At 50.6% G+C, this 16,361-nt stretch overlaps 2 protein-coding genes across 5 annotated transcripts in view; both read left to right on the plus strand.

Moving 5' to 3' along the window:
- Nucleotides 1-12,913: 12,913 nt before the first annotated feature.
- LOC138803598 (kelch-like protein 3) overlaps nucleotides 12,914-16,361 on the plus strand; it is a 95,017-nt gene continuing 91,569 nt past the window's right edge. For all 4 annotated transcript variants that reach the window (XM_069987661.1, XM_069987659.1, XM_069987664.1 and 1 more), the window contains exon 1: nucleotides 12,914-13,041. The gene's annotated coding sequence lies outside the window, so the exon portion shown is untranslated. The remainder of the gene's footprint in view (nucleotides 13,042-16,361) is intronic.
- On the plus strand, nucleotides 13,214-16,222 carry LOC138803597 (heterogeneous nuclear ribonucleoprotein A0). Its single transcript, XM_069987658.1, has one exon. It carries the CDS (start codon nucleotides 13,672-13,674, stop codon nucleotides 14,587-14,589), a length of 918 nt encoding a protein of 305 aa, XP_069843759.1. The 5' UTR covers nucleotides 13,214-13,671; the 3' UTR covers nucleotides 14,590-16,222.

The following is a 16,361-nucleotide window of genomic DNA, read 5'->3' on the forward strand; positions in this document are numbered from 1 at the left end:
AGGCCTAATGTTTCCCAGGAATGTTCTGTACGATAAATACAAGAGGGCTGTCCACTACTTTGAAGCCCACTGCCAAGCAGCTTTGGGGCTACAAAGGAGGCTTGTTTTCCTATATTTGTAAAATTATTAGAAGAAAGATATTTTTCATTCAACAGATGGAAAAAGTAACATGTAGACTCATTTTCCCCCTCCTATTTACACTTCTCTCTGCAGTGAAGGTAACAGGTGTTTGCCACCTTTTTCTGGTGATATGGGGGAGGGGAATGGTTCCCAACTCCTTTCTTCCCTGGGCTTGATGGGACCCACAGTCTTCCTGAGCTCTGTGTCCAGTGTAGGTGGGATAAACGGTGTGTGGCACTGCTCTTGGCTAATGGTTGACAAGGGGTCTCATAGGCATTTTGCCTGGGCTGGCCTCGAATCATGATCCTCCCAACCTCTGCCTCATGAGTAGCTTGAGCTACTAGTGCTTGATGAAGAGAGAAGTTTTTTGTTGTTGGTGGTGGTGGTTGTGGGGCTTGAACTCTGGGCCTGGGCGCTGTCCCTCAGCTCTTCAGCTCAAGGCGAGCACTCTATGACTTGAGCCATAGCACCACTTCCAGTTTCCTAGTGGTCCATTGGAGATAAGAGTCTTGTGGCCTTTCCTGCCCTGGGCTGGCTTTGAACAGCGATCCTCAGATCTCAGCCTCCTGAGTAGCTAGGATGACAGGCGTGAGCCACTGAGGCCTGGCTCAGCCTCATTGTTTACAAGCTGGGGGTCATGGAAGCAGTGAAGATGGCAAGGTCCGCCCTGGGAAGGTGGAGCAGACTCCACCCTCCTCTTGGTTAAGTCTCCACCCAGTACCTGTGTCACCTAGGTAACTGCCATACTTTCTCCCACCCCTGGTCTTGGTAAGTTGTGGCTGCGGGTTTTTGTCCCTGCTGTGCGGGCTTCCAACTTGATTAGAGGCGGCCTGCAGCTCGAAAATAAACCTTTCCCTTGCCTGAATACCGGGTGCTGCTCTTTCCTCAGCTGTGGATTTAATTTACCTAACAAAGATGACTCTAGGGGTTTGGGCTGGGAAAGCGGGTGTTCTTTACTGAAGTAGAAGATGGCAAGCTCACTTTGGACAAATGGAGTTGAAAGTGTGGGGGGAGTCAGCCAACAGAGTTGCTCAGGAAGCAGCTATTACGTTTCCTCGGGAGCCAAGGTGGCAGGGCTTCTTAAAAAAAAAAAGAAAGAAAGAAAGAAAAAAGCTGGGTGCCTGTGGTTTATGCCCCCCTGATCCTAGCTACCCAGGAGGCTAGGATCTGAGGATCGCAGTTCAAAGCCAGCCCAGGCAGGAAAGTCTGTGAGACTCTGATCTCCAGTGAGCCACCAAAAAGCCGGAAGTGGAGCGGTGGGCTCAAGCGGTAGAGCGCTAGTGTTGAGTGAGAAAGCTCAGGGACAGCGCCCAGACCCAGAGTTCAAGCCCCAAGACTGGCACACGCGCCCCCCCCCCCAAAAAAAGGGTTAATTTTCTATTTCCTTTTTCTAATTCAGACAGGTTTTGGTTTGAGCAACCCTGAGGTTGCTCAAAAATGTCATTTCTCAAAAATGGAAGGAAAGGATTTTCTCTAAAGATATTTAGGAATTTATTCTCTGGCTCTTTCCTGCCATCTGGTGGTATGTCAGTTGAACACTACATTTGGAAGAAATGAAATCCAGCTTTAAAAAAACAAAAAAACAAAAAACTTGCTATTTGGGTGACATATGGTGGCGTGCCTTTGTGATTCCAAACATCACAACTCCCAAAGCACAAGAATAGGATTTTTGTCTGTTACTTTCTGAGCTCTTTTCTGTCCACTTCTACGCTCTGCTTTTAACATCTGGCACATTTTCATCCCCTTCTCTCCTGCTAAGTACTCTGAGTAATCAAAGTTAGAGACTTTCTTTCAGCATATTTCTTAATTAAATCAATGTTTACTCTACAACCCATATACAAATATGTGCTCTCCTTCTGTTCCCATCTGGGCAGTGTCTCCTCTTTTATCTCCGTAAGCCTTGTGGTAGGCAGACTAATGACGTTGCTTCTCAGAGATACTCATGTCACCACCGCCAGCCTCTAAAAATACGCTACCTCATGCTGCAAGAAGTACTTCGTACTTTATACACGTGATTAAAACTAGGACATATGGGGCTGGGAAGGTGGCTCAGTGGTAGAGTGCTTGCCTTGCATGCCTGAGGCCCTGGGTTCGATTCCTCAGCACCACATAAGCAAAAAGAAAAAAGCCAGAAGTGGTGCTGTGGTTCAAGTGGTAGAGCGCTAGCCTTGAGCTGAAGAGCTGAGGGACAGCGCCCAGGCCCAGAGTTCAGGCCCCACGACTGGACCCAAAAAAATAAATAAAATAAAACTAGGACATAAACCAGGTGCTGGTGGCTTACACCTTTTATCTTAGCTACTCAAGAGGCTGAGATCTGAGGATCGCCATTCAAAACCAGCCCAGGCAGGTAAAATTGTGAAACTCTTATCTCCAATGAACCACCAGAAAACTGGAAGTGGCACTGTGGCCCAAGTGGTAGAGCGCTCGCCTTGAGCTGAAGAGCTGAGGGACAGCGCCCAGGCCCACAACTAGAAAAGGCAAAAACCAAAACCAAAATGCTAGGACATAGAGATGGGAGATTATTCTGAATTAGTTTGAGTTTAGAGGCCTTTGCTTGATTGGATGAGTGGATCAGAGGAGATAGAGAACTTTGACTAAGAGGGTAAAAGGTGGGGAAGGAGAAGTCAGGCGAGAAAGGAACTAAACTCTTTATTGCCGGCTTTGAAGATGGAAGAGGCCATGAGCCAAGGAATGCGGGAAGCTGGAATTCCATCCTACAGCCCTGCAGATGTGCACTGTTGTTAAGCCACCAGCAGTGTCATCAGTTTTATTTATTTATTTTTGTTGGTCGTGGGGCCTGAACTCTGGGCCTGGGCGCTGTCCCTCAGCTCTTCAGCTCAAGGCTAGCGCTCTACCACTTGAGCCACAGCGCCACTTCCAGCTTTTTTCTTTTTTGCTTATGTGGTGCTGAGGAATCGAACCCAGGGCCTCAGGCATGCAAGGCAAGCGCTCTACCACTGAGCCACCTTCCCAGCCCCCATAATTTTTTTTTAATGGTGGTAAAGGAAAACTTACACAAGACTTTACCCCATCTTTGTCGAGAATTAAACCTACAAGCTTGGATTGGGAAGCTTGGATTTGGTCATTGGTAAACTTTTTTTTTTTTGTCCGCGGTGGGGCTTGAACTCTGGACTTGGGTGCTGTCGTTGGGCTCTTCAGCTCAAGGTGAGTGCTCTACTGCTTGAGCCAGAGTACCACCTCTGGTTTTCTGGTGGTTTATTGGAGATAAGAGTCCCACGAACTTTCCTGCCCGGGCTGGCTTTGAACCGTGATCCTCAGATCTTAGCCTCCTGAGTAGCTAGGATGACAGGTGTGAGCCACTGGCCCCAGCTGAAACTTGAAGAACTTAAGGGAGGTGATAATCTAATTTCTTTCGCCAATTTATTGTCAGTCTTCTCTTCTTACATCCTTCAGATGTCCACATACCTTCTCTATTTTTTCTTTCTCTTCCCTCCCTCCTTCCTTCCTTCCTTCCTTAAGTGTAGGAATTTGAAACAGATTATGTATTTATTCATGTAAGACTGGGGTTTAAACTCAGGGTCTTACATTTTCTTTCTTTGTTTTTTTTTTTTTTTTTTTTTTTTTGCCAGTCCTGGGGTTTGAACTCAGGGCCTGGGCACTGTCCCTGAGCTGCTTTTGCTCAAGGCTAGCACTCTACCACCTAAGCCACAGCACCACTTTTGGCTTTTTCTGTGTATGTGATACTGAGGAATTGAGCCCCGGAGGTTTATGCATGCTGGGTAAGCACTCTACCACTGAGCCACCTTCCCAGCCATGGGTCTTACATTTTCTAGGCAGATGCTCTACCACTTGAGCTGTATCTCCAATCCATTTTGCTTTGGTTATATTTCTTTGTGAATAGGATCTCACATTTTGCCCAGGCTGGCTTACACCATGATCCCCCATGTGGATTTCAGCTTTCTCTGTAGCTGGGATAGCAAGCCAGCACCACTGGCCACAGTGTCAAGCTATTACCTGTTGAGATGAGATCTTGAACCCGTTTTGCCAGGCTGGCCTCAGAGTATGATACTCCTAATTTCAGCTTCCTGAGTAGCTAGGATCACAGGCAGGTACCACAAAAGCCTGGCTCAGAGCTTTAAGTAGTTTTAAAAATATGAATTAAATGCCCATTTTGGGAGGAGAACTTCATGGCCCCTGCTGCGCAAAGATTATTAAATCTGCCCAAGAAGCAGTAAAGGCATAGGCAGAGAATGCTGTAAGAGCATGAGGTTGACAGCAGTCAATGAGCTCAGGGGACTGACTGACATGGAAATTCCATGTCCTGGAAATTCTACCAAGTATTTCCTGGAAATCTCACGTCTAGTCTCCTCTTTGAAGCAATTCTCTCTCAGCATATCTCTCAACCTTCTCCATTCCTCCCTGGGTCTCAGGGTCTTTCTTCTTTCTTTGTAGAGTTGGAGCTAATTCTCTTGCTTGGGATTATGGGCTCTGTGTGGGGTGGCTTTCTAACAAAGTGATGGAATGCCAGAGACAATCTGCTTAAAAGGAGGAAAGGCTCATTGTTGCTGTGATTTCTGAGGTTTCAGTCCATGATTGATTGGCTCCGCTCTCTTCTGGCCTGTGGTGAGATCTGTAGAATCATTGTAGGAAGTTTATGATGGCGCAAGGATACTTCCCACATAGTGGCACAGAAAACAGAGAAAGAAGAAAGAAAGGTCCAGAGTCCTAATATCCTCTTTGTATGTGTGTTGATCCAGGGTCTGGTTCAAGGCTAGTACTCTACCACTTGAGCCACAGCTATGACTTGTTTTCAGGGTTGGGGAAGGTGGGGAGATAAGAGTCTCTCAGACTTTCCTGCCTAGGCTGGTTTAAAACTATGATTCTTGGATCTCAGCCTCCTGAGTAGCTAGGATGACAGGCATGAGCCACTGGCTCCAGTAATCTAATTTCTTCCAGCAGACACCCCCTTAAAAGGTCCCACTGCCTTTCAACCGTGACATCATCATGGGGCCCCGACAGTGGCCTGTGGGAGACATTTAAGATCCAACCCATAGCCCCCTGGACTTCGTGTGCGATGGTCAGGCACTGGCAGCTCATGCCTGTAATCCCAGCCGCTCTAGTGGTGAGATCAGGGGCTTGAAGTTCAGAGGCAGTCCGGCCCCTCCCCCCCAAATAAAATCAGTGTGCACAAGACCTTGAATTCAAGGTACCCCCCCCTTCACCACCTCCCACATACACTCCCCTCTCACCCCCCCCCCCCCACAGACCATGGCTTCCAAGACCAGGTTATAAAAAGCACTGAGGTTTCCATTGCTCTCATCACTTCAGTTGCCCTTGGGGGAGCCAAGTGTCACTCCCGTGTTCCTGTGGAGAGGGCCACATGGCAAGAAGCTGATGCCAACTGCCCAAAGCCACATGAGTGAGTTGTCCCAGAAGCAGATTTTCCAGACAGCTGACATCCCAATGATGAGTTCTACAGAGACAGAAGCAAAATCAGTGAAAACATTCCTAGATTCCTGATGCAGAAACTAGGAGATAATCAGCATTTGTTGTGTTAAACTGCTAAGATGAGGGTAGTGTGTCATAGGTAACTAGTCCACATTTTTTTTTTAGAAATGGTATTCCTTTGTAATAAATACTCAGAAACATACGAGTTGGCCGGGCACTGGTAGTTCACCCTTGTCATCTTAGCTACTCAGAAGGCTGAGATCTGAGGATTACGGTTTGAATCCAACCCCGGGCAGGAAAGTCTGTGAGACTCTTGGCTCCACTTACCCACCAAAAAGGAAGATGAGGAGCTATGACTCAAGTGGTAAAACAGTAACCTTGAGAGGGGGGGAAAAAAAGGAGCCAGGTGCTGGTAGTTCACGGCTGTAATCCTAGCTACTATGGAGGCTGAGATCTGAGGATTGTGGTTCAAAGCCAGCCTGAGCAGTAAAGTCCTTCTGAGACTCTTACCTTCAGTTAACCATTCAAAAACCGGAAATGGCACTGTGGCTCAAAGTGGTAAAGCGCTAGGTAGCCTTGAGCAGAAAAAGCTCAGGGACAGCCCAGGCCCTGAGTTCAAGTGTCAGGATGAATGAATGCACACACACACACACACACACACTGCAGAAGCTGGAAGGACATAGAGGAAAATGGTAGGAAAAAAAAGAGTCTTGAAGAGTCTTCTAGAAAAAAAATATTCTGGCCTTTCAGGAAGCAGTGGATAGAACCACAAATGGAAGAAAAGTGCAGATGGAGACTTCAGGAAGGAAGGAGACCCTTTGTATGGGGGAGCAGGAAGTTCAACATAGCTGCCACTTGCTTTCATGTGGTAGGTAGGAAAACTTCAGAAAGAAGTGGGTTATTTGGCTCTGGAAATTTCCAGAAAGGATGTTAAAGATATTGTCTCTTTCATCTTGTTGCTAATAGTCAACTATGAAAGAAGAAAGGAAGTTAGTCTAACAATGCATGCTTGCACACCAAAGACTGCACTGGTCTTGACATTTTTCAGCCTTCTCTACAAAGCAAGGAATGTGAAAATTAAACAAAAAAAAATAGGTTTTGTTGGATGCTGATGGCTCACATCTACAATGCTAACTACTCAGGAGGCTGAGATCTGAGGATTAGGGGTTTGAAGCTATCCTAGGGAGGAAAATCCATGAGACTCATCTCCAGTTAACCACGAAAGAGCCAGAAGTAGGGCTATGGCTCAAGTACCAGCCTTGAGCAAAAAAAAAAAAAAAAAAAGCTAATGAACAGTACCTAGGCACCCCCCCCCCCATTGTGCACACACACATAAAACAACACAAAACTCTTAGATAACTACGGATGGCATATTTCATTCATTTAACTCATGCAATTCAGTGTTTTTTTTGTTTAGTCATTCATAGAGTTGTGCAGCTCAACCTAATTTCAGAACACGTTGTCTTCTAACCAAAATTCTGCACTTATTACCAATTACTCTTGCCTTCTTCCAACCCTATACAAACATCAGTCTACCTCCTTTGTCTTTCGATTTGCCAGTTCTGAACATTTCATGAAATGTATGATCATTCCTAACTGACTTCATCATAGCATTTTCAGGGCCATTTATGTTAAGCCATGCATCAGGACTTCATTCCATGTATGTATGCATGTATGTATATATATATGTATGATATAGTCATTCAGAGGATCAAACTCAAGGCCTCATGCTTGTTAGGCCAAAATCTCTATTAACTGCCAGATAACAATCCATATGTATTCGTCAGTTCACAGATAATTGGACTATTTTTACTTCTTTAGCTGTTAAGAATAGTACTTTACACATTTGTGTATATTTTGTATGAATTTATGTTTTTTTCATATATGCCTACTGGTAGGATATCTGGCTCATAGAGTAGCTCTAGGAAACTCTCAAAGTTATTTTTCTTTTCTTTTCTTTTTTTTTGTCTGGTCATGGGGCCTGAACTCTGGGCCTGGGCGCTGTCCCTCAGCTCTTCAGCTCAAGGCTAGCGCTCTACCACTTGAGCCACAGTGCCACTTCTGGATTTTTTCTTTTTGCTTATGTGATACTGAGGAATCGAACCCAGGGCCTCAGGCATGCAAGCCAAGAGCTCTACCACTGAGCTACCTTCCCAGCCCCCTCAAAGTTATTTTTCCAAAGTGGTGGTACCATTTTACCTCCTCACCAAGAAATTCATGGAGGGTCCAATTTTATCCCTAACACTCATTCTGTCCTTCATAACTGAGATACTTTCTTGCCTTGGCTTCTGGTTTTTTCTTTTTAAATTCCAAGTTAGGGATTATAGGCGTGTGCCACCACACCCAGCCCTTGTTCCTCTTTTCCCTTTATATGGGTGCCTCCTCCTCCTCCTCCTATCCTCCTTATTTTCCTTCTCTTCCAATGTAGTTTTAAATGTTGAAGTGTCCCAGGGCTATGTCTTGAGACATCTCTAGCTACATAATCTCACATCTTTAAATATTACAAGTGGGCTGGGAAGGTGGCTCAGTGGTAGAGCGCTTGCCTTGCATGCCTGAGGCCCTGGGTTCGATTCCTCAGCACCACATAAGCAGAAAAAGCCGGAAGTGGCGCTGTGGCTCAAGTGGTAGAGGGCTAACCTTGAGCTGAAGAGCTGAGGGACAGGGCCCAGGCCCAGAGTTCAGGCCCCACAACCGACCAAAAAAAAAAAGAGTAAATATAAGTAAGGCAGATATTGATGGTGTACTTACAGCCACCAATCCCAGCTACTCAGGAGGCTTGAGATCTGAGGATTGCAGTTCTAAGTCAGCCCAGGCAGGAAAATCCCTGAGACTCTTATCTCCAATAAACCACCAGAAACCGGGAAGTGGCATTGTGGCTAAAGCGGTAGAGTGCTCACCTTGAGCTGGAAAGCTGAGGACAACACCCAGGCCTAGAGTTCAAGCCCCACGACCGACCCCTCCACCCCCAAAATTAAGACATGGCCGGGCGCTGGTGGCTCACGCCTGTAATCCTAGCTACTCAGGAGGCTGAGATCTGAGGATCGCGGTTCAAAGCCAGCCATGGCAGGAGAGACCGTGAGACTCCTATCTCTAACAAACCACCAGAAAACCGGAAGTGGCGCTGTAGCTCAAGTGGTAGAGCGCTCGCCTTGAGCTGAAGAGCTGAGGGACAGCGCCCAGGACAAGCCCCACGACCGACAAAAAAAAAAAAAAACCAAAATTAAGACATGGTATATGTTACCTTCTTGTTTACAGTTGTCATGCAATTTCTAGGCACTTAAAATCTTGATTTGTTTAGGCCCCTCCTAGTATAGGAGAGGTTCTGGGTTCAACCCTCAATAACGCACACACATACACACACTGGAACACACACTGAAGTCTGGATTTGTATGTCTGATGGAGAAGGTCCTGCCTATCTGTCCTTTCCTTTACTCCCCCGCCACCCCCCCCCCTTCCTCCTCTGTAGGGAATCCTAAGTCTAGCTTTGAACTTCCTTGGTCCCTCTTCCTGTGAAGGTCCCCTCTGCCCTGAATGCTTTCATTTGCCAGCACAAGAGGAGGAGACATTCAGTTCTTTAAATACAATTTCAATTGTGGCTCATTTTAGAAGTTGTAGGAACTCTTTTCAATTTTCATCCACCTCCTCCCATGAATAAATTTTCTTGTGGGTGGCAAATATTAAAAAAAAATGTATCATTAAGAAGTCTTGATGAGGAATTGCCTATAGCCATTTCAAATATAAAACCTCAAAAAATTTTTTTTCCATCTCCTCTTTCCTCTTCTGCTCTCTTCCCTCCTTTTCAAATAATCCCCAAACTCTTAGGATCTGAGCAAAGTACACATCTGCAGAGGAGTATGGGGATGGTGGTGGCAGCCCGGCAGGTGGGTGGCAAGGTGCTGGGAGGGGGAGGGGCAGGCTGTGCTGGGTGGAGCCTCAGGGTGCAGAAGAGGTTTTCTGCAGTGGCCTGATGACAGTGGCATCTTGGCACACGGTGTGGATCTTGAGGGAAGGAAGGTGCCTGGGTTTGAGGATGAAGCAGTTTGCTAGCCTGGCGTCGGCTCCTGACTGCCAGTGAGCTGAGCCCTAAATACCTGGGGGTATTTAGAACCCAGGAGGAGCCATGTTCTTCACAACGCAAAGTGGATGTGCTGAAAGTGGGAGCTGGTGGCTCTTGCCTGTAATTCTAGCTATTTGGGAGGTTGAAATCTAAGGGTCCTGGTTCCAAGCCAGCCTGGGCAGCAAAATCTATGAGCCACCAGAAAACCGGAAGTAGAGCTGTTGGTCAAAGTGGTAAAGCACTAGCCTTGAGCAAAAGAGCTCAGGGACTGCACCCCAGGCCCCGAATTCAAGCCCTAGGAGCATCCCTCCCCCGCAAAAAAAAAAAAATCAGTGAGAGAAATGTTCAAAGTTTTTCAAACTTCTTGTTGAACAGTGCACCAAAAACCTAAGCTTTGAGGATATTTATATAACAATAATTAAACTGTGATAAGAATTTAAGCCAAAAGCTAAGTAATGTATGTCTGAGTTACCTCAGGAGACAGGTCTTGGGGAAATCCAGGCAAGATCATGGCATAAGTGCCATCTGAGGTGCCTGGACAGGAAGACCCGGGCACCTCCTCACGTGGACGGAGTAACACACCCGTGGTGCTGTAACAAGGCAACCACAACACCACTTTGTATTCTCACCTTTCTGAAGAGCAGACACCAGTGTGTCAGTAGGGCTGATTTTTTTTTTTTTTTTTCCCTCCAGGAATCTCTCCTAAGCCTGCAAATGGCCATGTTCTCCCGGTACCTGCACAGGGTCCTGTGGGCGGTAGTCTCCTTTGCCACACCAGCCATACTGGATTAGGGCCTTCGTAACGACTTCATTGTACTTCTGCAGAGACCATACCATACTAGGGCTCTAAAAATCCACTCGCAAATTTGAATGGGTGTGTGAGAAAGAGAAAGCTCTCAACTGAGCTTGTTAAGAGTGGATTCACATATTTTATAATAAATGTAATACTGTGAGTCACAACTTCTAAAAGTGTTAAGAATCTGATGGAGGCTCCTTGATTTTAAAAAAGAGGCAAAATGCAATCCCAATTCTTAGCCTACTTCAATCCATTTCAGGAAACTATATGCCCTTTTTTGGGGGGGGTGCCAGTCCTGGGGCTTGAACTCAGGCTCTGGGCTTTGTCCAAACTTTTGCTCAAGGTTAGCCCTACCACTTGAAGCACAGCCCCATTTCCTGCCCTTTTTGGGGGGTAGTTTATTGGAGTCTTTTAAGTCTCATTGACTTTCCTGGGCGGGCTATCAGTGAATTATGATCCTCAGATCTCAACCTCCTGAGTAGCCAGGATTAACCTGTAAGCCACTAGTGTCCTGCTTGTATACTATTTCTTCGCATGGTCCCTGGCCTCTTCTTTGATACTGATTGGCTTAAGGCAAGGATCCTTTTTCTTTCTGGAATTTGAACTCAGGTCCTCACACTTGCTAGGCAAGTGCTCTGTCACTTGAACCATTCCTTGAGCCCCTTCTGCTCTGGTCATTTTTGACATGTCTCTTTTGCCTAGGTTATTCTAGACTGCAATCCTATTTATAATTCCCCCAGTAACTGGGATGAGCAGTGCAATCTTAACATATGCACTTTTTTTTTTTTTGCTGGTGAGACAGAGTCTTCTTACAAGCTTTTTGCCTGGTCAGGACCTGAGCCATGACTTTTGTTTTCTAGTGCTGGTACTGGGGTTTGAACGCAGGACCTTGTGTTCTTGTTTGGCTTTTTAGCTTAAGGCTGGTACTATACCACTCCTGCCACACCTCCACTCTGAAACATTTGTTAGTCTAGTCTCTCATCTGATCCATGGTTGTCTGTTGCAGAAAAATGCTCTACATCAATACCACGATCATCTCAGCCCCTGTAACTTGTTCACCTGCTCTGCCGCCCTCCAAACCAGTTCCTTTTCTTGGATTTTCTAGTTTTATTTTGTGAACATTTGAAGCTTCTACGTTTCAAACATGGAATGCTTCTTTTTCCCCTTTTATCATCACTTCTCAATCTGTTTTTGTAATCATGTCATTGTCCCTTTTTTCCCTCAGTGGCACTTTCCACTATCCAATGTGCCATACACTGGTGTATTTGGTGGTGCTGGGGGATTGAACCCAGGGCCTGAGCAGGTGTTCTACCACTGAACTTTTTTTTTTTTTTTTTTCTTTTTCGTAAGATTTTACTATGCTGCCTAAACTGGCTTCAAATTCCAAGACGTGAGGGATCCTCCTGGCGCAGGGACACATTCCCATTCTCGTTCCTTCTCTGCCTCTCCCTAAAACACCATCAGGACAGATTTCCATCCGTCCCTTATTAAATTAATTAACCTGGCGTGGTATCCGTGCTGCTGGACAGACTGCTGTGCGCCCCACCGCAGGCATGCTCGCAATTTGACCCTTTTTCTTAAAAGAAAAGCACGCACAGGGGGACGTGTTTCAGCGCAATAAAGCTTTCTTTTTCGGGGTGTCCCCGGGCCGTCTGGACAGCCGGGACTACAGGTCGGCCCGCAGCGCCTCGGGGGTTAAAGCCATTTCAGGGCCCATCTCCCCGGAGATCGAGGGGCGGCGGGGCGGGACTGGTTGGTCCTCCAACCTCCCTCCCGAGCGGTGCGGTCCCCGCGACCCCTGACCCTCACCTCCCGTTTCCTATCCCCCACCCCCCCACCAAAAAAATCGCCGTCCCCTGAGGCCTGTGTTGGCTGCGAGTCCCTCCGGAGAACCTTCTGGAGCGCGCGCCTGCGAGTCCCGCGGCGGCGGGGGGGGGGGGGGGGACGTCGGCCACGGGCCCGTCCCCCGGTGACCCCGCGCCTCGCCCCCCCCCCACCGGGCCCGGCGTCCTCCCGCCCCCCACCCCGGACACGTGACCCCCGCGGCGTCCACCTCAGCGGCGGGCCCGGGCCGACGGTTAATAACCGCCTTCCGGGCCTAGGCCGCGGCCTGGGCCTCGGGCCTCCGCCTTCGGGCGCCCGAGCCGCGGCGGGTAGAACCGGGTCTTCCTACCCCCGCCCCCCCCCCCCAGCCCCAACAGTCGAGTTTTCAAAAAGCCCGCGCGGGGCGCCCCCCGGGGGGCCGCATCCGTTGGGAACGGCCCCCGGCGCGGCCCTCGCCCGCCCAGGCCCCGCGGGAGGGAGGGAGGACGACGCGCGGGGGCGGCCCGCGGGCTCCGCACGCCCGGCGAGCGCACGCGCACGCGCACGCTCACGCGCGCGCGCGCCGGGGAGCGCGCCCGTCCGGAAGCGGAAGCGAGCGCGGGAGGCTGGCGCTGATTGGCTGAGCCCACACGTCTCTCACGGGGGTGGCGCGAACGCCGCGGCGGCGTGTGGCGAGGGAGGGGGGAGGGGGGGGAAGAAGTCAGGAGAGGGGAGGGGGGGAGAACCGCCGGGAACAGCCGCGGGGCGGGAAGGGAGTTTCGGCGGCGCTCAGAGAGCCGAGAAGACCGCTAGTCGCCACCACCCCCGCGGACCTGCCGAGAGCGAAAACGGAGCGGTAGGTGCGGGCGCGGGTGTGGGGGGGGGGCGGCGCCGAGGAAGCGGCGGGTGGGGGGGCGGGGGAGGCGAGGGGGCGGGGGGAAGCGAGCGGCTCGCGGAGGGCGGGGAGTCCGGGAGCCGGAGCGGCGCTCGCGGCGCGCGGGGGCGGAGGAACTGAGGGGGCGGGACTAACGCGGAGCGCGGCCGGGGATTGGCTGGCAGCGCCCGGGCCGCCGTGCGTCGCTGGTGACGCACGCCTCGGGGAGGGTGCGCGCGCGTTCAGCGGCCTCTTTGTGTGGTGCCCAGATAGGGGAGCGGAGGTGGCGGCCGCGGCGGCCTCGGTTGTCTCCCGGTGTCCCGGGCTCGCCCTCTAGCCGGCGCCTCTTCCCCCTATCCCTCCCCCTCGGTCCTTCCTTCCCTCCCCTTTCCCTTCCTTCCTCCCTCCCCCGGCGGCGGCGGCGGCCTCTCTCTCTCTCTCTCTCGCCCCCCCTCCTCTCGCCCTCCCCACCACCACCTCCTCCCCCCCCCTCCTTCCCGGCAACGGCCGGGCCGCGGGCGGCGACGAGGCCCTGAGCCCGCCATCACGGCGGCGGCGGCGGCGGCCAAGGCGCGGGGCGCGCAGGGCGGGGGCAAGGCCCGGGCGGTGGAGATGGAGAACTCGCAGCTGTGCAAGCTGTTCATCGGCGGCCTGAACGTGCAGACGAGCGAGTCGGGGCTGCGCGGCCACTTCGAGGCGTTCGGCACGCTGACGGACTGCGTGGTGGTGGTGAACCCGCAGACGAAGCGCTCGCGCTGCTTCGGCTTCGTCACCTACTCCAACGTGGAGGAGGCGGACGCCGCCATGGCCGCGTCGCCGCACGCCGTGGACGGCAACACGGTGGAGCTGAAGCGCGCCGTGTCGCGCGAGGATTCGGCGCGGCCCGGCGCGCACGCCAAGGTGAAGAAGCTGTTCGTCGGCGGGCTCAAGGGCGACGTGGCGGAGGGCGACCTGGTGGAGCACTTCTCGCAGTTCGGCGCGGTGGAGAAGGCGGAGATCATCGCCGACAAGCAGTCGGGCAAGAAGCGCGGCTTCGGCTTCGTCTACTTCCAGAGCCACGACGCGGCCGACAAGGCGGCGGTGGTCAAGTTCCACCCGATCCAGGGCCACCGCGTGGAGGTGAAGAAGGCCGTGCCCAAGGAGGACATCCACGCGGGCGGCGGCGGCGGCGGCGGCGGCGGGGCGCGGGCGGCGCGGGGCGGCCGGGGCCGCGGCCGCGGCGGGGGGCGCGACCAGAACGGGCTGGCCAAGGGCGGCGGCGGCGGCGGCGGCGGCTACAACAGCTACGGCGGCTACGGCGGCGGCGGCTACGGCGCCTACGGCGGCGGCGGCGGCTCGGCCTACGGCGGCAGCGACTACGGCAACGGCTTCGGCGGCTTCGGCTCGTACAGCCAGCACCAGTCGTCGTACGGGCCCATGAAGAGCGGCGGCGGCGGCGGCGGCGGCAGCTGGGGCGGCCGCAGCAACAGCGGACCTTACCGGGGCGGCTACGGCGGCGGCGGCGGCGGCTACGGGGGCGGCTCGTTCTAGAGGGCGGGGCGAGCCGGCCCGAGCGAGCGAGCGAGCGCCCGGAGCGGGGCCCCTTCCCGACCGGCCCTCCCCACCGCCCCCCGCCACCCCCCGCCCGGCGCGTCCCCGAAGACGGCCTCGCCCGCCCCCCCCGCCCGGCCCCCCCGGCCCGGCCGCCTGCCTGCCGCCCCCCCCCCCCCCCCCCGGCCCCGCAGACGGACTCGGCCCCGCGCGCGCACACTTTTGTGTTACAGTCATTGATGGACTCTATTTTTTTATTATTACTTGGACCTTGGTCGTTTTTATACTAGCAAAAAAAAAAATGTCTTCGTTTTCATTGGTGTTTTTTTTCGGGGTGCGGGGGGGAGGGCGTGAACTTGCTGATTCTGTAGCAAAACCGGGGCGGGGGTGGGGCGGGGTAGTTTACTTTGTCGTAAGGACTTGATACCTGGCTACAGCGTTTTCTATGAAACCTACTCGGAATCCATGCCTGGAAATTTGGAAAGCATATGTACAAAAATCATTTTTACGTTTTATTTTTAATAAATCATTGTGTTTGACCGCACATGTCTAACATTTTTTTCTAGGGTCCATTCCATACTGTTTGAAGGGATATTAGCTTAAGAAAAAAGATGGGTGTTTTTTTTTTTTTCCCCTCACGTGTTCATTCTCGATGTGTGCTTTGAGAAACTTGAGAGAAAGAAATTTTATTTTCCCTGTTATCCTGCTAGTGACATGTTGGCTTTTTTTTTTTTTTTTAATTCCCTTACAGGCAAAACTTTTGAAATGGTGGCTGTGGCTCTTTTACACTTTTTGTTAAAGTTTCTGTACATCCATCTCGTACTGAGCGATTTGTTTATAGTCATGACATGGTTGGTCCCTTCTTTCTAGGAGAATTCAAAGTATGTACTGTAGTTTTAAAAGAAATCGTTTGTGTTAAGCATGTGTTTTCATTCATATAAACTGTTAAAAGTTTTCAGATGGCCTCGTTTCATCCCTCCTACCGTTTTGTCTGTAATGAGTGGTTAAAAAAGGGTTATATTTTTACCCTTGCTAAATGCATTTTTGTATTTTCAGAGCAAGTAAGTTTAAAGTGTTGGGTTTTTTTTTTTTCCTCCTACATCTGAACTGTTGTCATTATGAAAATCCTCCCTACCTTTGTAGCACCATCTACTGGCAGAATGGCAGGATAGCTGCAGGAAGATTCAAGACACTTGTGTGGGACAATTGCATCAGATTTAGAAGTTTTGCCATCCAAAGTCTGTGCAAACTTGGAGGTTACACGTTTCCTTGTAACCGAGAATGGTCTTCACAGGAATGTAGTTTGGTGACCAGTCCCTGTCACAGTCTCCCCCCCTTCTCTCCGTGAGATCTGAAAATGTAAACTGGTCTGCATAGCTTGGGCAGTTGCCCCAGATAGCTATGACAGCTAATGAACCAGCTATGTGTACTGGTATTTTGGGTGCAAGTTGTAAAGCAAACTATCTGTGTATTCTGCTTGGTTAACATGTATATTTGTAGCCCTTTCCTGCTATAGAATTCAAGTTGTTTATATAAAAAAAAGAAACATAATAGGAGAAAATTGCCTTCCTGGATAGAAATATAGAATAGCAGCGTTTATGGATATCACAAATAAAGAATTCAATTCTTTACATGATTGAGTCAGAGTATGTATGACCTGGTTTTTGGGGGGGTCCGGGAGGGGGGTCAGTACACCTGTCAATCCCAGTATATTTTGATTTAATTCAGTTTCATGGTTGAAAAGCCTGATCTATAAGAAGGTATCTGAAATG

Source organism: Dipodomys merriami, unplaced genomic scaffold (assembly GCF_024711535.1).
Source record: "Dipodomys merriami isolate MVZ:Mamm:240054 unplaced genomic scaffold, mDipMer1.0.p SCAF_342, whole genome shotgun sequence".
Lineage (NCBI taxonomy): Eukaryota > Metazoa > Chordata > Mammalia > Rodentia > Heteromyidae > Dipodomys > Dipodomys merriami.

Excerpts from the sequence above, each read along its gene's own strand:
- LOC138803597 (XM_069987658.1), top strand. The coding sequence starts at position 13,672 with ATGGAGAACTCGCAGCTGTGCAAGCTGTTCATCGGCGGCCTGAACGTG.